At 44.1% G+C, this 19,045-nt stretch overlaps 2 protein-coding genes across 2 annotated transcripts; one reads left to right on the top strand and one right to left on the bottom strand.

The window, feature by feature from the left end:
- Positions 1 to 218: 218 nt before the first annotated feature.
- Positions 219 to 9,535, top strand: stx17 (syntaxin 17). Its single transcript, XM_071916817.2, has 7 exons — positions 219 to 348; positions 1,120 to 1,330; positions 1,440 to 1,505; positions 3,751 to 4,071; positions 4,336 to 4,386; positions 6,189 to 6,275; positions 8,302 to 9,535. The coding sequence occupies exons 2-7, from the start codon at positions 1,208 to 1,210 to the stop codon at positions 8,557 to 8,559; spliced, it is 906 nt and encodes a 301-aa protein (XP_071772918.1). The 5' UTR covers positions 219 to 348; positions 1,120 to 1,207; the 3' UTR covers positions 8,560 to 9,535.
- A 105-nt stretch (positions 9,536 to 9,640) lies between these two features.
- erp44 (endoplasmic reticulum protein 44) lies at positions 9,641 to 18,848 on the bottom strand. Its single transcript, XM_071916800.2, has 11 exons — positions 18,708 to 18,848; positions 15,540 to 15,612; positions 15,251 to 15,290; positions 14,589 to 14,704; positions 13,577 to 13,761; positions 13,356 to 13,471; positions 13,024 to 13,198; positions 12,590 to 12,701; positions 12,326 to 12,467; positions 11,327 to 11,429; positions 9,641 to 11,211 (listed from the first exon to the last, which is right to left on the bottom strand). Exons 1-11 carry the CDS (start codon positions 18,765 to 18,767, stop codon positions 11,101 to 11,103), a joined length of 1,233 nt encoding a protein of 410 aa, XP_071772901.1. The 5' UTR covers positions 18,768 to 18,848; the 3' UTR covers positions 9,641 to 11,100.
- Between the last annotated feature and the right edge of the window lie 197 nt (positions 18,849 to 19,045).

Here is a 19,045-nt window from a genome sequence, read left to right as displayed (position 1 = left end):
AAATACATATAAACTCACTACTAGGAACCACAGACACACTTTAAGTCCCCTTAGGAATATTATAGGAATGTTATGGTGATTTTTCGTTATGGCTGGTATTTTACACGGGACTGCTGTAGATAGGACGGATTACAAGGGAACAGAAAGTGCCGTGACTGTGGGTTTAGGTCGGAAACTATTCTTGTGCGCACTAGGAAGAGAGTTGTTTATAAACAACAGAGTTGCTGTCAGAAACAAAACGAAAGCATTACTGAAAGTTAGCAAATGAAATCGTTGACTTTCTTAACAGCATGCTAGCTGACTCAAATCTTTAGCGAATGAATTACATCCTTCAAAATAATTACACTGGTAAGCGTAAATGTTTGGTAAGTTTCGTTGATCTTAGAGACAATCGACAATGGGCTGTTGGCGAAGTTAAAAAGTTAACGTCTCTACGGTTATTTAGCGGTACACGTAGCTAGTAGCTACACTACGTAACGCTAATGCCACGATAATCAATGAGTTTGATATGGTGATGTTAGCATTTAACAGTTACATAACCAGCTAACTGCTACCATGTGATGTGTATAAGAAGTAACACATTATTCCCATGTTAGAGGACAGTAAAGGGATTGTGAACAGTCAATTCTTTCCCAAAGCTAGAAACTACCGAGAGTCAAGAATAAGATATGTGATGTCTACGAACTGTCCAAGGGCACAGGGATTTAGAGCACCTATACAAGTTGTAATAGAGTGGTATTTCCATTTGGTTATCTATATTATATTTTATGTCTGTTTTAGACACGTTGTATTATATGTCTATATTATTGAATATAGGTTTATCATATGGTGTTATTAATGCACATCTCCCTGGTAAACTCTTTGGCTGTCAGTATATCAAGCAGTTATTAGTTGTTCACTGTCTTCAAGGACAGGATGTGGGTGAGAATCTCTAAAAAATATTTACCTAGCTTATGAAGATGCCTACTTTCAGATAGGTGTGTGTGTGTGTATGTGTGTGTGTGTGTGTTTTTGTGCGTGCGGGTGCGCTCACATTTGTGTGTCTTCTACTGTGTGTCAGAGAGAGTTTATTTGATTTATTTATTCAATTATAATTGTGTGCTCCTCTGGTAATTACAGTGTGTCTATGGGTGCAGAGAGAGAAAGCTGAGCAGGTGCGGAGTGTATCTTAGGCCTAGGTGTTGGCTGTTGGCAGTCAGCGGGGCACATGGCAGAGGAAAGCAACAAGCTGACACTGAGGCGCCTGGAGGCACCAGTACACAAGTTCATTAAAGTGGCTTTACCCACAGACCTGGAAAGGCTGCAGAAACACCACAATAACATAGTGAAGGTAAATCTGGCTGAACACATGCAGCAAACACACTCACATTCACACTCTCTCTCTCTCTTACACCCAGTCCACAGATGGATAACCGATCCTTTTTCGTTCATTTCTGCAGTACCAACGTAGCCAGCAATGGGACCGCCTTCATCAGGAGCATATCAATGCCAGCCGAACTGTACAGGTATATGATGATACATGATCAAATTCACGAAACCACAGATGTGTGGGTGTGTGTGTGAGGAATAGAGACAGAGAGAGATCAGTAACAGGCCTGCCAGTCATTGGTGTTCTCTGGTGTTCTCTAATTTAGTAAAACAAAACATGTGAGCCAATTTTAGCTGCTAACCACTAAGTCATATGATAAGTTCCACTGTGTCATCACAGAAGGTCATTTCACAAAATGAGCAATCCCAGAAAAATGCAACAAAATGTGTAAAAAAAAAAAAAAAAAAAAGCAACAAAAATATATATATATATATGTATAGAATCAGTGTTTGTTAACCTTCAGAAGATACCTTCTTTCTTTATATACACATACATATAGATATGTGTATATAAATACTAGTTCATTAATCATATGAATTAATCAATAAACATTTTTCTGTATAGAAATCCACTATTCTTTTAAAAAAATCAGGGCAAAAAAAAGCTGTTGTGAAACCTCAAATGGACCATCTCTGGTGTGTGTGAGTGTGTTGTGTGTGTGTGTGTGTGTGTGGTGTACTTGCGTACTTGTTCACATGGTGGGTGTGAAATGCCTTAGGGGATGTTGTTGCCTGGAAGCCACCATGTCTCTGAAGGTGAAATAACTCCAAACAGGCACACACCTATCCTCTCACCATTACCCTTCAAACCCCAGGGACACACACAGAGTGCTTTCCCATGTCTGCATGGTGTTAACCTAGGGTGGGGGTTAGTCTACTCTGCCTGTGTGTGTGTGTGTGTGTGTGTGTGTGTGTGTGTGTGTTCCATAAGTAAGATGAATATTGGCGATAATGTACAACAGCATGCCGTCAAAGAGGAGAGAGAGAGAGAGGGATAGAGAGAGAGAGAGAGAGATCACACGTTGTACTGGTCAGGAAGTAGAGTCATTTTCACAGGAAGTGGGCTCTCCTGTCTTTCTGAGAATATCTCTACACTCTGAAATGTAATTACCATATTTTTCTCAGTATTTTTAACTGTTCGGTGTGCCTGCCTGCCTTCCCTTCTGCCTGTTTATTTGCATTGCCGTTTATCAGTCTGTGTCCTCTGTCCTTTGTCCTGCTCTCCCTCCTTCCAGAAAGACAGACAGCAGTCTCTCCCCCACTTGATGATTGACATCTAATAGCCCAGATAACCAGATAACCCCCAGACAAAAGCAGAGACAGACTCAGTAGCCCCACATTAACCCACCTTTACCACAGCAACTACAGCACACACACACACACACACACACACACACACACACACACAGAGGGGAGGGGAGTCAGTAGTGTTTTACCATGAATATCTGCAACTGGGCATGTTGTTTCTCTGTCTGTGTATTTGAGTAACGTATGGTTAATTTGCAGGCTGACAGGTGCATGACCTAACAGTCTCGGTGTTAATCAGTGTTTTTCAGTTTTATGCGTGTGTGTGTGTGTAAGCACGTATGTATGCATGTATGTTTATTCATGTTGTGTAATTAGCAGGATGTGTTATCGGCAGCGTGTTGACCTCCTGAGCCCTGGCCTTGCTGTGGCCTGGGGGGCTGATGGCTGGGATGTAATCCCCCTGTCACCCCCAGGGCAGGGCGGGATGAGGGGCGTGTGTTCCCCAGCCTCATCTGAACCTTATTAAGACCCCCCCCACACACACACACACACACACACACACACACTGCAAACCCCCACCTCCTCCCACCAGAACACAGTTTACTGAGTCGCTGGAGCCCGTTATGTTCAGTGTGTCAGCATGAGCAGTGTGTCAACTGGAGCAACATGCTCACTGAACAACAATCAATTTTTGTTTAGTAGGATTTGTTTAGAAGTGATTATTACAGTTTGGTAGACTTGTTCATTTGAATTATTGTGTAGGAGAATCTTGTTTATAGTTTATACCTTACTATACCAAATGTTTTGTATTTGGGGCTGTTTATTGTGATCACTGTGTCCTATGTTGATATTTTAATAGGTAAGGTGATTGCACAGGTTAGTTATATTATAATGGCTTGTTATGTTGTGTATCGTGTCTCAAGTGTGTGTTGCTGCTGTGATAGTTTATTAATTTACCTACAGGTTTGTCTCTCTCCTCCTGTCTGTCTGTCTGTCTGTCTGTCTATGTGTCCATCAATCAAGTGTCCCAGTGTCCCTGTGTCTCTTCTCTCTTGTAGTTTCTCTCCATCTGTACTTTTTAGTCATGTTAGTCGATCCCACTGAGTAACCTGGTCCTCCTCTGTGTCCCTGCAGCAGCTGAGGGCCAACATCCGAGAGATGGAGAAGCTGTGTGGTCGGGTCCGCGCCGAAGACGCCGCTGCCCTAGAGAAGCTCGTCCAGCCCGTTAGAGACAGGGCGTCGACCGCCACACGAGACTTCCTGCTTTTGCACTCTAGCCCCGCCCCTCAGCCAGCCCAACCTCCCGCCACTCAGCCGTCCAGCTGTCTGTCCAGCGGTTGCCGTACCGATGAGGATGTAGGCGGGGAGCCTGCATCCGTCAGTCAAATTCAGCTCCACCTTCCAGAGATCCCTATTGATCAGAGTGCCGCTGAGTCCTGGGACACCCTGGAGGAGGTTTGTGTGTGTCTGGACCCCATTGTTTACTCCACAACATTTTGGCCCTGTACCCTAACACATAGTCCAGCAGTCATAATATATTTAATATTTATATTATTTTTTTACCCTTGTAAAAGAGCCTACTTTTGGTAAGCTTGGTATTAGCCACTGTGTGTAGCTAAGATATACAGCACATGCAAAATAAATAATGAACATAGCGCTCCAGACATTTGTGTGATCGAAATAGATATGGAAGTGATTATGTGATTATCTGTCTCCCAGGATCTGAAGGAGCTGAGTGGTTTGGTGACGGAGTTTTCTCTGCTGGTCCATGTGAGTAAGACCACTCAACTCTACTGTGTATTTCTACTACTCTGCTGTATGCATTTCACTAACTACATGTGTGCACACCTACCCATGTTAAAGTGCATATCTGAGATCTGAGTGTGACAGAGGTTGTTTTCCTAGTGTTTCTAGGAAGTGGTGTGTATTTGACTGTGTGTGTGTGTGTGTGTCCTTTGAGAGGAGGCAGCACAGCTCAGTGGATGACTACTGGTGGGCCCTTGAGGCCCTCAACTGAAGCAAGAGGAGAGCGGGAGGAGTAGAGGAGAGAGGGAGGAAAAGGGGTGGGGGGGGGGGAGAGAGATGTCCACGGGGGGAGACACAGGGAACAAGGCATACAGCGGAGCAGGTGGAGAACAGACGGCTCAGATTATCGCTCTATCCTCAGGGATGGAGGGAGAGAAGCGGGGAGGCCGGGTGAGAGGAGAGATTAACAGTGAAAGGAGTCAGTCAGAGAGAGAGAGAGAGAGGGAGAGAGAGAGAAAGGGAGGGTGAAGCTACAGTTAGGGTGAAAAGACAGATAGAGGCATTGGGGGGGGCAGAGAGAGCATAGACATGTTGTTGTGGTGTCTCTAGGGTGAAAGGCACCGTTAAGGGAGCAATATTACAGCGCTCAGCCACAGTGGAAATAACAAGTGAGTGTGTGTGGGTGTGTCTGTGTCTGTATGTGAGTCTCTCTGCAAGTGGCTGTTTGTGCGTTTGTGCATGTGTCTTTATCTGTATGCTTTTCTGTGTGTGTGTCTGTTAGGGCCGCATAATTAATCGTATAAGTGTATTTCGTGAATTTAGTTTCCACAATAATAATCATAGAATTCGGCAATATCTCTGTAATCGAAAGTAGTCAGGATGTTGATATACGATTCAAACAGTACAATAAAATAATTTTGTTTACTAAATTATCAAAACTAATAATCGGAATTAATAAGCGTGACCACAATATTTAGCAGAATATTCAGGATTATAATTTTAGCCCGAATCGTGTGCCTCTAGTGTCTGCATCGCTGTGTGTCTGTTTGCCTTTGGGCTTTAGAAGGAGAGAGAAAACAGCACAGAGAAAGAGAAATAGAAAGAGACAGGACTTCTTTCTGATAAAAAAAAATAAAAAAAAGAGGCATGGTGATTTGTGAATCTGACAGCTCTGCCTTCCTTTTAGAGCAGGTCTTAAATCTTCCAAAACCATCACACCAGGAAGCTTTTACGTGGATATGTATAACAAAAGCAGTAAAGACGGACAGGGCCAGGATATAGACGGCAGAACAGAATCTATCAAACGATGGCTTTCAGTTCAGTGTGAGGTGGTAAAAGAGCGAGGAGGGAGGAGAGGAAGAGAAGAAGAAGAAGAAGACGTGTGCTCTGGTTGTTGTTTGGTCACTGTGTCTGTCCAGCGCTCACAGAGAGAGACAGCTGCCACTCTGAATATTTCATGAGCTCTACACAATGCCCAGCACCCCCCCCCACCCACACACACACACACACACCCACACACACACTCAATCCCACCCACCCCACCCCCAATGTAATCCCCCTCAAATCTACCTAGAGCCTCCATATACCCCCATGCCACACACACACTGGCACGGACACACACTCACACACGTACACACACTTCCCATATGAACTGATGGGGTGTAGCAGGATTTTCGGCAGGTAAAACTAACTACATGACAGGTGTTTGGTGTTTTACATATGTGTATATGTGGGTGAGTGTGCTTGCTTGTATGTGTGTGCGTGTGCGTGTGGTGTGTGTGTGTGTGTGTGTGTGTGGTCTCCAGTGTATAACCCCTGTCCATCAGTCCCAGCAGGAGAAGATTGACAGCATAGAAGACAACGTCAACACAGCCGCTGCCAACGTGGAGGAGGGGACCAAGAGCCTGGGGAAGGTGTGTACGTGTGTGTGTGTCCTGACGATGTTGCTGTCTGCACTGATGCATGTGCCCCGGTGTGTGTGTGTGTGGTGTCTGTGTGTCTCTGTGTGTGTGGTGTTTGGGAGATGGGGAGATCGATGGCACTTTGCCTCCCAGCCATTCCACAGCGTTTGTCCCTATTGATCCGTTCGAATACGGAGGAAAGCTGCAATTAAGGAAATAGAGAGAGGAGAGGGATAGAGAGGAGTGGAGGGGAGGAAGAGTGATAGAGAGGTAGGATGAGAGGGGTGACAAGAGAGAGTCTATGTGTTTGCGCGTGTGTGTGTGTGTCTGCGCGCGTGTGCAACATTAAGGAGAGGTTTGAATGACTGTTTAATAGCTTTTCAGGAGCAGCATTTGGGTTTCCATTGTCAATTCAATACACTCTTTTACACTGTTTTGCACGTGCACACACACACACACGCACACACACAGAGTATAATTCAGACAGACAACTCAGTGCCTTTTGCACATATTACAGACTCAAAGTGTTGAACTTTGTATCTGTAATACCCAGGATGATTAGCTTACAATACACACACCTACATAATCTATTTTCCGCCTGGAAAGTGTTTATCAAAAAAAAAAAACTTCTTAGTTTGGCATTACATTATGTGTGAAAGAAAAAAAGGAAAGAAATCAGATGACGTTTCTTTTGATCTTTGCCCTTGCCATACTTTTAGGTACATAGCAATGGAGGTGTGAAGTAATTAGACTGTAATTAGAAAGTAAACAGACGCTCACAGATGACTGTGAAGATGACGATTATGATGACAATGATGATGACTGTGATGATGACGATGATGGTGACAATGATGATGACGGTGACAATGACAGAGTCAGGACTCCTATGTGTCGAGGAAAACCTGTAAATTCTAACACTAGTGCTCATGGACAACACATGGGGAGTAAATAACTGTAAGTAAAGTAACTGTCATGAAAAACTTGGAAAATCAAGAAGGCTGTCACTCTCTGAAAATTTGCTAGAAATAAGCCTTTAGTAGCTATTTAAATAAAATCTCTTCTGGGGAGAGTATTCTTTAGGACTGTTGACCTCCACCTCCACCTCCACAAAGCCTGCAAGATAATGGCTGATAGAAATATCCCTTTTTAAATAATTCATTTCAGTTAAATTCACCCAAATAGGAAGCTGTACAAAGGTTGACCTCTGTATGGTGGGCAGGTGTGGTTGCTGTGTGTCTCAGAAGAGCTAGTAGGCTGCACATTAGGCGAGGGGGTGTGCAGAGATAAAGGAGATGAGAGGGACGTCAGATGTTTCAACGTGTGTTTGAAAGCCTGTTATCTGTCATCAGGTCAGGCAACATTACACACACACAGTCACACAGTCACACTCACAAATACCCACATTTCTCCCATCCTCTACAACCTGTACCCAGAGCCTTTCAACTCAACTTGGATGAAATTAAAATTCCCTCAACTGCCACGGGGGTGGGGACAAGGAACGCTCGCTTTTGAACTAGATTAATTTAACGGTGAAGTGTTAATCAAGTGTGTGTATATGTGTGTGTGTGTGTGTGTGTGCGTGTGTGTTAGGATGGTCAGAGAAGTCACTCATTAATTGCCATCAGCAAAGAGCACCTTCCACTGTGATGATAACAGCCGTAATAACTCACAGGCCACATCTCTCTGATTTCTCATAAATGAAGATAATGAAAACGCTAGGCTTTGATGCAGCTATGGAAGTGTGAGTTTACATTTACGCGTGTAGGCCTGTTTGTGTTTTTTTTTTTCCCCCTCTGTGTGTTGATGTGTGATCATGAAAGGATAGACACATCCAAACACTATCGCATACTGTCTTGAAGCCTCAAAGGACTAACACCTCCAAAGGTGTGCGTGTGTGTGTGTGCTTGCGTCTTTCGTTTTAACTGTTGAATTAGGAGTCGGTGGGGGTTTTTTTTTTTCCATTCTTGTCTCTTTCACTTAAATTCAACAAATTAAACTGCAGTATCTCCTCTTGCTTTCTCTCCCTCTGGCTGTCTAGGCGGTGGGCTACAGGTTGGCGGTGCTGCCGGTGGCTGGAGCGCTGTTGGGCGGAGTGTTGGGGGGTCCGATAGGCCTGCTGGCGGGGTTCAAAGCCGCAGGGGTGGCTGCCGCTCTGGGAGGGGGGGCCCTGGGCTTTGCGGGGGGCAACCTGGTCCAGAAGCACCGCCGAGCCGGAGTGGAGCTACAGATGAAGCAACTGACAGCGCCGCCGCCGCCAGAACCGCCGGCTGACCCACAGTCGAGCAAGGACAAGTGACCGAGCGTCTCCGGTTAGCCAATCATAGCCTGAGCCGAGGAAGGTCCTCCAGGTCGACTGACCAATCAATTGCTGTGACTGGAACTCCTCACAGACTAGACCTCCAGCTCCGCTCTCTTACTAATGAAAGACCGCTTCCAAGACGCTCACTATTAGAACTAATCCCCTAGCACTGCTGTAAAACAATGACTTCATTTTCTTCCACAGCCTTATTTAAGAGTTGCATATGTTGATGTGTTTGTGTGTGAATGGTGTTTCTGTAAGGGTGTTTCTCTGGCTGATCGGTTTTATTCTGAACATGGCAAATATGAAGAAAGCAGTTATTTACACTACAGAGCTTAGTGTGTGATTGGGTCAGTCTGCCATCCCTATGAAGTGCCTTTCTAGAGTAGAAGAAATGTTTGGCACTGGAATAGATTCCTCTTATATCAATTAAACAGACCCAACCCTTCTCTGTCAAACACTACCACTGTCTAACTACAGCACCAAACATGAGTGTGTGTGTTCCTCAAGCTAAGACCCCATCTTTCTTTTTCAGTGTTGAAGTTTTCCACCAGTGTTTGCAAGTTTACAGACGAACATGCCTCAGTATCCCCTTGTTGAGGAAGGGCTCTCTGTGTGAAGTTGCTCTCTGTGCGCAGTATGAAATGCCAGGCTGCTGTCCTGAAGTGAACTCTTCACAACTCACCGCTCTACTACTGAGACTACTACTACTGACGTTTTCCTAACTTCCCTGTGGTGTGTTGTAGTCACATACACTCATTGATGTATATGAAACTGAAAAAGCAGTACTACAGCTATGTTTATATAGAGACTGTATATAGATAGTTTTTTTTTTTAAAGTGTGAAAACCAAATTGTACAAAAAACGCCAAAGTGCACTTCATGGATTACGGTGGTCTACTTCAAACAGCATAAGAACCTGCCATTTATTGCTTACTATGCTGCTGTTTTCTTGCCAAATAAACTGCTTCTATTCAGTCAAAGTCCGTGTCATCCATTAGATGAAATTAACACTCAAGTGATAAGATTACATTTCAGGGAGATGAATGTTGGAATACAAAGCATCAGACAACACAGGATCCTGTAAAATGGTTTTAATTTACTTTTTTCCATTTTTTTACTCTTCCCCTCTGAGATGACTGATTTAGAAATGGCATCACTCCTCCTCCATCTCGACCCTCCCCTCTGTTCCTCTCCTGTATGTGGGCTGATATGTCACTATGCAGGCTTCTGTTGGCCTCTACGGAAGGGCAGGGCGCACAGTACTAACTTAGCAATGGGTCCCAATCTATGGTCCCAGTACTCTTATCTGGCCTCCTGTTTCGGATCCATTCAAACTGATCGGATCTCAGGGAAATAGACTTGTACCAAAACTTCGAGGACAAATGTAAAGAGACAAAACCATTTTAAGAGAACTAGTATAAAGTCCCAGACCGCAAATATTCTGTTCATCACATAGGTTTTTTCCCCCCTAACCTCTCAGCGTTTAAAACTCGGGACCAGACGTGGGAAGGATGTAGTCTTTCTCCCCCGGCATGAAGACATATTTTACAACAGGTAAGCAAAAACAACAGTCATTTCATAGATTCATGTTGCACTACACCTTCATTTTAAAACATTTTTTCCCCCCCTATTTGATTCCCGGGAGCACAGCTCAGAGGCTCTATGGCAAATCAGCGACATAATCATCTATAACCATTTAGTACCAAGGAGAGAAGGGGTGCATCTCAATAGGCTGGAGTAGCTGCGTCTCCTTGTCTTCTGCCTTGGGTCCGATTAGGAATTACATTATCAAAGTATCTCAAAATATCTCTTGCTTTCTATTCTTTCGCAACTCAGCGTGCATGGAGAAGATATGGAGATGACGCCACTTCAGACAGACATGTTATTGTACATTGTGCTATACAAATGAATTAGACTGGACTTGGTCCTATTGAGATGCAGCCATGAGGTCAGAGAGACTCCACAGGCGTCTCCCAAAAGACAGGCTGAACTGGACTACCCACAGATTGGAACCATAGAACTGGAGTGAGGGAACTCTTCTGTTTTTCTACCCCCAAAAAACAAAAAAAACAAAAAAAACAAAAAACAGGGTGATGGAAAAAGAAAGGAATAAAATAAAGAAAACTCTGCATTTAATTTAGACCAATGATGACAGACACGCCCACGTAGCACAAACATATTTACAAGCTCCAAAAAATAAAAAGTAAAAACACTTCTTCTTGATGTCCTAATGCCCCTAACCCCTGCCCACACACACAGTTTTCTTCTTTCCCCCCCTTCCTTTTTATCCAAAATAAAAATTGTACGTGTAAGAGTTATGAAAATATAGGTTATTCCAACATGGTTGTGTCATGGACTGCACTCCTCTCCTCCTCCTCTCTTCTTTTCCTCCTCCGCTCTCTCTCTTTCTCTCTCTCTCTTCAGTAAGGGTGTTGGGTGTTGCTGTTCTGTCCCGCTGGCCTGTCCCAACCCTAACCCCCTCCCTGACCCCCGGGGCGTGGCATGGAGTCACAGGATTACTGGAAGGCCGTTGAGGTCACAGCTCGTCGCGGTCCCTGCTGAGGATGGTGTAGCGAGTCTCGCTGGGCGCCAGCTTCTGGAACGAACTGTCCGGGGGGTTGCTGGCCACTTCTCCTCCCGTCTCCTCCTGAGGGTGAAGGGGGCACAAATACACAACGTCACACTCACAAAAACGGGAGTCAAACTTCACGTGACGTAGCCAACGGACTTCCAAGTGGTGTGTGTTGACGCCGCTGCCTGACCTGTCCAGGCGTGCTGTCCGTGGGGTCGGGTCCGTGGTGGAACTCTCGGTGTAGCTTCCCAGAGTGAAGGTCCAACACAAACTGTCTCAGCTTGCCAGGGACACTGTAAAACACACACACACACACACACACACACACACACACACAGAGATATACATTGATTGCGGCTGCACCCACAACGCATTCCCACACACAAAGGTCAGCAATAAAGACAGCCCGGGTCGAAGTACAGAGCAGATTAACCACAGACACAAAACAATATTGCTTTGGGCAGCAATAGAAGATATTAGTCCTGGTGGTTGTGTCATGAAAGCAACATTAATCCATATCAACCCTGTCCTGTGAAGTGTGCTTATTAATGACAGAAGGTCATGAGCTGTTATCGTATCACACGGGCAAAGCTGGTCCCCAATCACAGCTAACCCTGTGTGTCAGAGCAGCATGCAAGCACACACACACACACACACACACACACACACACACACACATATATATATATAACATACACTGCACTAATGTAATTACAAGCTGTGTGCCACATGCAGTGGTGGGGAGATAGTGATGTGATGTAATTAGGTTGTGTTGGGCTGGTCAGTCCTCGGGGCTCTGTCTATCTGATCAAACTCTGATTGGGGAGGAGGGGAGGCAGAGTGGTGGGGGGCAGAATAAATAAGATTAAATTAGATTAGACTGGATTAGTTTAGCACTAATTGCACGTGCCAAATCATGTCACATTAGCTCCGGTGTCCTGGCCCATTAATAAAGGATTTTAAGAGGTGTGACATTTCTCTGTTGTTCTGTAGGCAGCGTGTCATGGTGAGTGTGTGTGTGTGTGTGTGTGTGTGTGGATGGCGCGATTGTCTAGTGAAATTAACTGTATTTAAGGAGACCAGATCACAATATCTACAATTTCTAAGTACTAAATGGCTGCACACATACAACAAATTCACATGCAATACTACATCGTTTGATAGAGAAAGTAAAAGATGGGGTACTTACGCTAGGTCTTTGAATTCGGGAAAGACATACATGTGTCTGAATGAGTCTATAGCGATGACAGGACAGTCAGCGGGAGTCTTCTGGATGTGCAGCAGAGGATGGCGGAACTTATCGCAGTCCGCATGCAGGAAGTTTATAGACCCTGAGGAGGAGAGAGGAACACAGTCTTGTTGGACCAGGAGCAGTTCAGCTCTCGACAAGGATCAAGGGTCAAGGATCAAGTATTAATGACGCACGCACACACACACACACAGACACACTCACCTTTCTCGCTGATGAGCTGGCGAGCCACCTCATGTTGGAACTTCTCTAAGCTCTGTGTGTCTTCTTTAATATGGAACAAGATGAGGAATGGGATCCCCTCTTCAGTCAGCTCCTGGAAAACACACACACACACACACACACACACACACACACACACACACAGTGGGTCAAAGAAAGATGGAGTCTTCCTGTGGTTCAGTCTGCTGATGGACTAACTTGGACTAACATGGACTGTATCCATCTATCTCTATATGTACATCTACTTCTCTATATCTATACATACAATTCAATTCAATTCAAATGAGCTTTATTGGCATTAAATACAGTATCTGTCTATCTATCTGTCATACATCTACACACAAACGCACAAAAATCCCCACTAATGGTTTATTACCATGCTGACAATGTGCCATGTGCAGAAACGGGGAACAAACCTCTCCGTTTTCGAAGGTGATCTCCCTGACCAGAGGGACACACTTGTCCTGGGCCCAGGCGTAGGTCAGGTCGAAGTTGGTGAGCGACCCCAGGTAGACCATGTCGGGAACGCTCTCCCCCATGGGCTTGTAGATGACGTTGTCTCCACTGAACCTCTCCGATTCTGACACCGTGCTGAAGAGGAGAAGCAAAAAAGTGTAAGATGGCGACAACAAACTAGAACTGAAATGGAAGAATGCCATTTAAAATTTGACCTAAAAAAATTAAAAAAAAAAAAACTATATGGAAAATCTCTAAATCTCTAAAGATGGTGCTCGTCTTTATGTCTCACCCAAAGGCAGCCAGGAACATGCAGTCATCTCGAAGGATGTTGGCGACCTTCTCAAAGGAGTGGTAGTTGTCTGAGTCCTTTTTTTCAAAGTAACCTATGATGTTTCGCTTGCTCCTCTGATGAATAAGAGAGGGAGAGTCTTGGTAAAAGAACTGGCACCATTTATTTTATTAATATTTGCACATTTAGTATGTGTATTTTTTATATTATTTGCCACTCACATCCACAGCATTAACCTCCTCCAGTGAGTGTATCTCTTTGACGGGGTCGACCTTCTGCTGGCGGATGAAGTCGGCAATGGCTGCCACTGACCTCTGCCCCCTGTACTCCCTCTTCATCATCATCCCGTTACGGAACAACTTCAACGTTGGGTACTTGGTGATGCGGTACCGCTGAGCTATGTCGGCTACAGGGTAACGGGGGAGAAGTAAGTAAAGACGGACAAATCAATTGATGAAGAGGGAGAAGCGGAGTAAAAACACATGGGGATGGGAGGCTGGGGAGAGGAGCGGTGACAGAGACGGCGGTTAAACCTCAGTCTGAAAACACTGCCTTCAGTCAGCTCTGATCTCCCACATGAAAGCTGCCCCCCACCAAGAGTAAATATTCTCTCTGCACACAGTGAGCGAGTGTGAGTGTGTATGTGCGTATGTGTGTGCTTGTGTGTGTGTGTGTGTGTGTGTGTGCGTGTGGCAGGTGTCAATCTCCCTGCAGGGTGTCTCTAAGCCTCCAGTCTTCACAGGAAGCAGCAGTTTTGTCATTAGTCTTCAAACAGTTTGCAGGTCATCAATAATTCTCTTTAATTTGCTTTATCTCAAAAGGCTGAGGCTGGCGGTTTATGTGTCTGTGCTTTGGTGTGGTGGGCATCTATGTGTACATATGTGCATCGAATGTAGTAAGGGGTGTGTGTGGCTTTTTTTGTTTGTTACTTGTATATAGAGAGTGTGTGTGTTTGTGTTTTAGGAGTTTGGGGGATCAGATAACCATTGAAAAGGTATTATAATAATATTTTATTAATAACAATAATATTAAGAAAAATAAGAATAAGTCAAGTTTGTTTGTTGGAATTTGTGTCTGAAAAACATTTTTCAACTGTACTGACTCCATTATTTTCACTCTGACATTTACAACGCATAATGTGTTGTTGTTGTTTGGCACTTTTCTTGACAAAGTCACAAAGTGCCGAAAAAGAACAGAAAATAGTTTGGAACTAAATAAGGAGACAAGACTCACGATGTTGGTCACAGTCGACACGAGCAAACACCACCTGCTTGGCGTCAGGATACTCCTCCCTCACCACGTTAGATGCCTCCTCAAAAATTGGATGGAGCATCTGACTGAACCTACACCTGTGGGGAGGTGGGGGGGGAGAGAGAGACAAGAGAAGAGAGAGAGAGAGAGAGAGAGAGAGAGAGAGACAGAAAGAGAGACGAGAGAGAGAGAGAGAGAAGAGAAGAGAGAGATAAAGAGGAAAGGAGTGGTTTGAGGACAGAGGGCTTTGCATGATTTTCTTAAGCAAATTAGATTTAGTTTTATTTTTTGAAGTATCTGCCCCAGCAGTAGTAAATTTTGTAGCATTTGATTATGCTGTCAACTGATTATGCTGTCAGTTGATACAGGAAGCAACACACATCCTAAAGTCAGCTTTCACGCATCACCAGTGAAACACATATTACCTGATGTTGACTGGAACGGTTTAAAATACAAGCACAGTCACAGCCCTCCAATTCATAGTATTACATTTCATTTGGAAGGCAAACAGCAGGTGATAGCAATCAGATTCTGTTTACGGCAACATGTGACATTAAAAAACAGTAAAAAAAATAAAAAGCAGAGGTCCTGAGAAGAGGACTGGGGGAAATACGGTGACAGTGCAACAGCAGAAACACACTTACCAGTCTGCATAAAAATTCACTAATGCCACCCCAGCATTATCTGCAAGGAAACACACACAGGAAATACATATAAGCCTCGACATTTTATTAAATACAGTCATTAACACATATTTTACTGCTAGTAAAATTTCTGCTCAATTAGGCTAATTCTGGAGCTGAAGGAATGAAATAACAAAAAACAAGACAAGAGGAAGGTGGGGAAAATGAATAAGCATCCCTTGAAAACAACTAAGAAAAAGGAGAGAATGGATGGTTTCCATGCTTTGAAGAGTAAAGTGTGATGCCTTACTGAGGATGTCATCGATGTTGCCTGTGTCCAGACTGGTGATTTCTGCTTGTCCAGGAGTAGAGAGGCCCATCGCCTATAGACACACAAGGGAGAGAGGGATCAATAATTAAACAAACACAAAAAATCATGCAGGCATGCTGATAAAGACCACTATGTGGCAAAAACAGAATTTAAGGACAGTTGACTGAATGTTGTTTGAGTCTTGTTAAGTGAATGAGCAAACAAGCTATAAAAGAGGACTAAGCCTGACAGCATAATGTCCAGCATATCTAAACACTGACTCAACATGGATGATGCTGAACACCAGCTTTCATCATGTTCTCAGACTCAAAGTTCACATGAAGGGACCAAGGCACCAAAAACCCCACGGGGCATCTGGTGGTTCAGTGGGCTGAGGCACATACCACGTAAACGCAAAGTCCTGGGTTCGAATCTGGCCTGGGACCTATGTCGCATGTCATCTCCCTCTCTCTCCCAATCTTTTCTTTCTCTCTCTACTTTGAAATATATAAGAATAAATTCCCCAAAATTATCTTAAAAAAAGGAAGTATATAGCTTTGAAAATGTAAGCTTTCATCTAAACTACCAAACAGATATGAATCCATTTTCTTGCCGCTTATCCGGCTCAGGCTCGCAGTGGCAGCAGGGCAGGCGGAGCAGCCCCGACGTCCTTTTCCCTAACAACTTCCTCCAGCTCCTCCTGGGGGATCCTAAGGTGCTACCAGGCCAGCTGGGAGATGTAGCCCCTCCAGCGTCTCCTCCCAGTCACTTGTGCCCGGTATATCTCCAAATGGAGGCATTCAGGCAGCATTCTTAGCAGGTACCCGAACCACCTCAACTGGCACCTCTGAACGCGGATAAGCAGCGTCGACACCGAGGTCCTCCCGGATCGCTGAGCTCCTCACCCTGTCATGGAGAGCGAGCCCAGCACCCCTGCGGAGAAGCCTCATTTGGGCTGCTTGTATCTGCGATCTCATTCTTTCAGTCTCTACTCAAAAGCTTGTGACCATAGGTCACAAAAAGATAATGCACAGTTTTGCACACACTTTATATACATCACCTTTTTTCTCAGACTTTTTATCTATGGCATCTTATCTTTTAGAGGACATGGACTAGAAGCTTGGTGGGTCTAATGCTGCATTCCAGAGATGTTGGAAAGTCGAAATTTCCAGATTCCTACACAGAAATGCAATGGAACGGACCTTCAAGTAGGAATTCCAAGTCAGAAACTCGGGCAAGATTTCTCACCCCCGAATTTTCTGAGATGCAATTATCTGATGTCATGTCAACATGGCAGCATACACTGTAAATGCTACACAGCTTTACTTTTAACATCCTCAAAAGACACTTAACCTTAAATGCATCAAAACACCTGAATGGTAAATGGTTAAACATAGGAATTTGAAAAGTAAAGCTGCACTTAAAGCTGCTAACATTCTATGCTACCGGGCTAGCCAACATTGCCATATATTATTGAAATAACATTAGCTGTTGCATAGGGAACACTATTTTATGTTGGGCAAATTCAGTCTCGCAGGCATTTCTTCCCTGGTTTTTCCGAGCTGGACCACTGTAACACACAGAGGTTGTAATTACGACCTACCAACTGGGAATTTCCGAATTCCGACTTTGAATGTAATGCAGCACAAGGCCAGAGGAGCACACCTCAACTGGCACGGAGTATGCTCTATACAAGGAAGAGGAACTGGCTGGGAAGTGGGAACAAAATATGTGTCAGAGAGAAAGGGCCAAAACAGCAGAATGGTATCCACTGCCGCTACTGTGTGTCAGCCAGGCTAGTTAACACTTCAACATTCATGATGGCTGAAAATGATTCCTGTAGTGTGCGCTTATCTGATCTGATGTCTGCTGACTTGAGATCCTCCTCAAACAGGATATGTGCCAGCCTACCTCCCCCAGGTTGTGACAAGCAAACACATCACAATAAAACAGGTAGAGCTGGCTCTGCTTCAAGCTTTGTTTGTGGAAACTGTGTGGTAAACCCTAAAAATGTAAATTATGTTATCATAGTATAAATATTATAATATAATGTATACAACACAAAAGGTTTTCTGCCCATGCATACATTCACTCACAAACAAATCTATATTCAGAGCTTAACACAAACTGTGGAGTACCAGTATGTTAAGTTGATCTTACAGTATGTGGAAATTCTCCTGACTATCCTTGTTTTAGCATTGGGTTACTAAAATATTTCTTGATTCCCTTTACAAGGAGAGCCATCTCAACACTGAGCACAAAAAGTTGCAACCATGCTTTTTATGACAAAGATACAGCCATGGTCTGATGTGAAATGTCATAACTGCTGTGATTAACTTTGTAAAGGCACTGGTCTGCAACCAGATGGGAAACAAAAGTTTTCATTTCAGGCCCAAACTCTCAAAACAGCAGAACAGCTGCGCTGTGTCTAGTTCCGGGTTGTCAGCCAATAAGAATGAGCCACAACAGAGGAATTCACCAACCGGCTAGCAACATTCCGGGGGACAGATACAGATTCACGAACGAGTCTGGCAATAACTTTATGCATCCGTAGTGTAAATCCATTAAACAAACGTTAAGCCTGATTAAACATAGCAGACACACCAATTCATTAAACAAACAGATTTAGCTAACCATGCTACCAATTAGCAGTTCATGTACAGATGTCAAGATTTGGCAGCAACTAGCTGAATGCTTCTCTTCTCTTCTTAGTTCATCAAACTAAGTTATCAGTAGTCCAACTTTCTCTGATGTATTAATTGGAAATTCAATTAATACATGTGATGATGTAACGCTGTGTGGGCAACATAGCATCTATGTAAGCCGAGTTAGTTAGCTTAACACTGTAGTTAGCTACTAAGTTAACGTTACAGTTGGATAACTTCGTTGTGACAGAAGTAGCTCTGCGTCGCTGGCCGATACACAGTCATAGGGCCACCTCAGTGATCTTGCTAGCTAGCTGCACTTCCAAAAGCGAGTGAGCCGGCTCGCTAGCCATGTTAGCCACTTTACTAGCCATGTCCCATGTCAACAGAGGTATGTCGGCTAGCTAGTAGCTATCTAGCAGCAAGCTAACTAACGTTACTGGGCTAACGTTAGCTTGGTTGGCTAGCTTAACAGCAATGGACTATTTAGTATAGATTACAGGGCTGAGATGCAGATGCTTACCAGCAATATACTCGTGAAGAAACGGATATCGAGAGAGGGAAATATTGGTAACAGTTTCATTGTATAATAGAGTTAGTGGAGGTTATGATGTTGCTCAGTCTTCCCAGTCTATCTCGACGCCACTCTCCTCACTACAGCAGGAAACGGACGGCGAACCAATCTCACGGTGACCACGGAACCGCGAGTGATACTTCCTGGTATTTGTTAGGCTCTGTGGGAATTGTAGTTTTATCAATAGATAAATGACTGACCTCGTAGATGGTAAAAACTTCATTCATGGCGGTTTATTGCTAAACAGTAGGTAATGGGAGTTGTAGTATTTTGTTACCCAGACGGTG

This window comes from Centroberyx gerrardi, chromosome 12, assembly GCF_048128805.1.
Source record: "Centroberyx gerrardi isolate f3 chromosome 12, fCenGer3.hap1.cur.20231027, whole genome shotgun sequence".
Taxonomy (NCBI): domain Eukaryota; kingdom Metazoa; phylum Chordata; class Actinopteri; order Beryciformes; family Berycidae; genus Centroberyx; species Centroberyx gerrardi.
The sequence above is the reverse complement of the archived record's forward strand: the minus strand, read 5'-3'. Positions and strand labels throughout refer to the sequence as shown.

Bases quoted from the DNA above. Each gene is read 5' to 3' on its own strand.
- stx17 (XM_071916817.2), top strand. From the start codon at position 1,208: ATGGCAGAGGAAAGCAACAAGCTGACACTGAGGCGCCTGGAGGCACCA. The intron at 1,331-1,439 runs GTAAATCTGGCT...TCATTTCTGCAG, and splicing joins ACCACAATAACATAGTGAAG to TACCAACGTAGCCAGCAATG. The intron at 1,506-3,750 runs GTATATGATGAT...GTGTCCCTGCAG, and splicing joins ATGCCAGCCGAACTGTACAG to CAGCTGAGGGCCAACATCCG.
- erp44 (XM_071916800.2), bottom strand. From the start codon at position 18,767: ATGAAACTGTTACCAATATTTCCCTCTCTCGATATCCGTTTCTTCACG. The intron at 12,702-13,023 runs GTTTGTTCCCCG...TGTGTTTTCCAG, and splicing joins TCACCTTCGAAAACGGAGAG to GAGCTGACTGAAGAGGGGAT. The intron at 12,468-12,589 runs GTGAGTGTGTCT...TCTCCTCCTCAG, and splicing joins CCAGCTCATCAGCGAGAAAG to GGTCTATAAACTTCCTGCAT.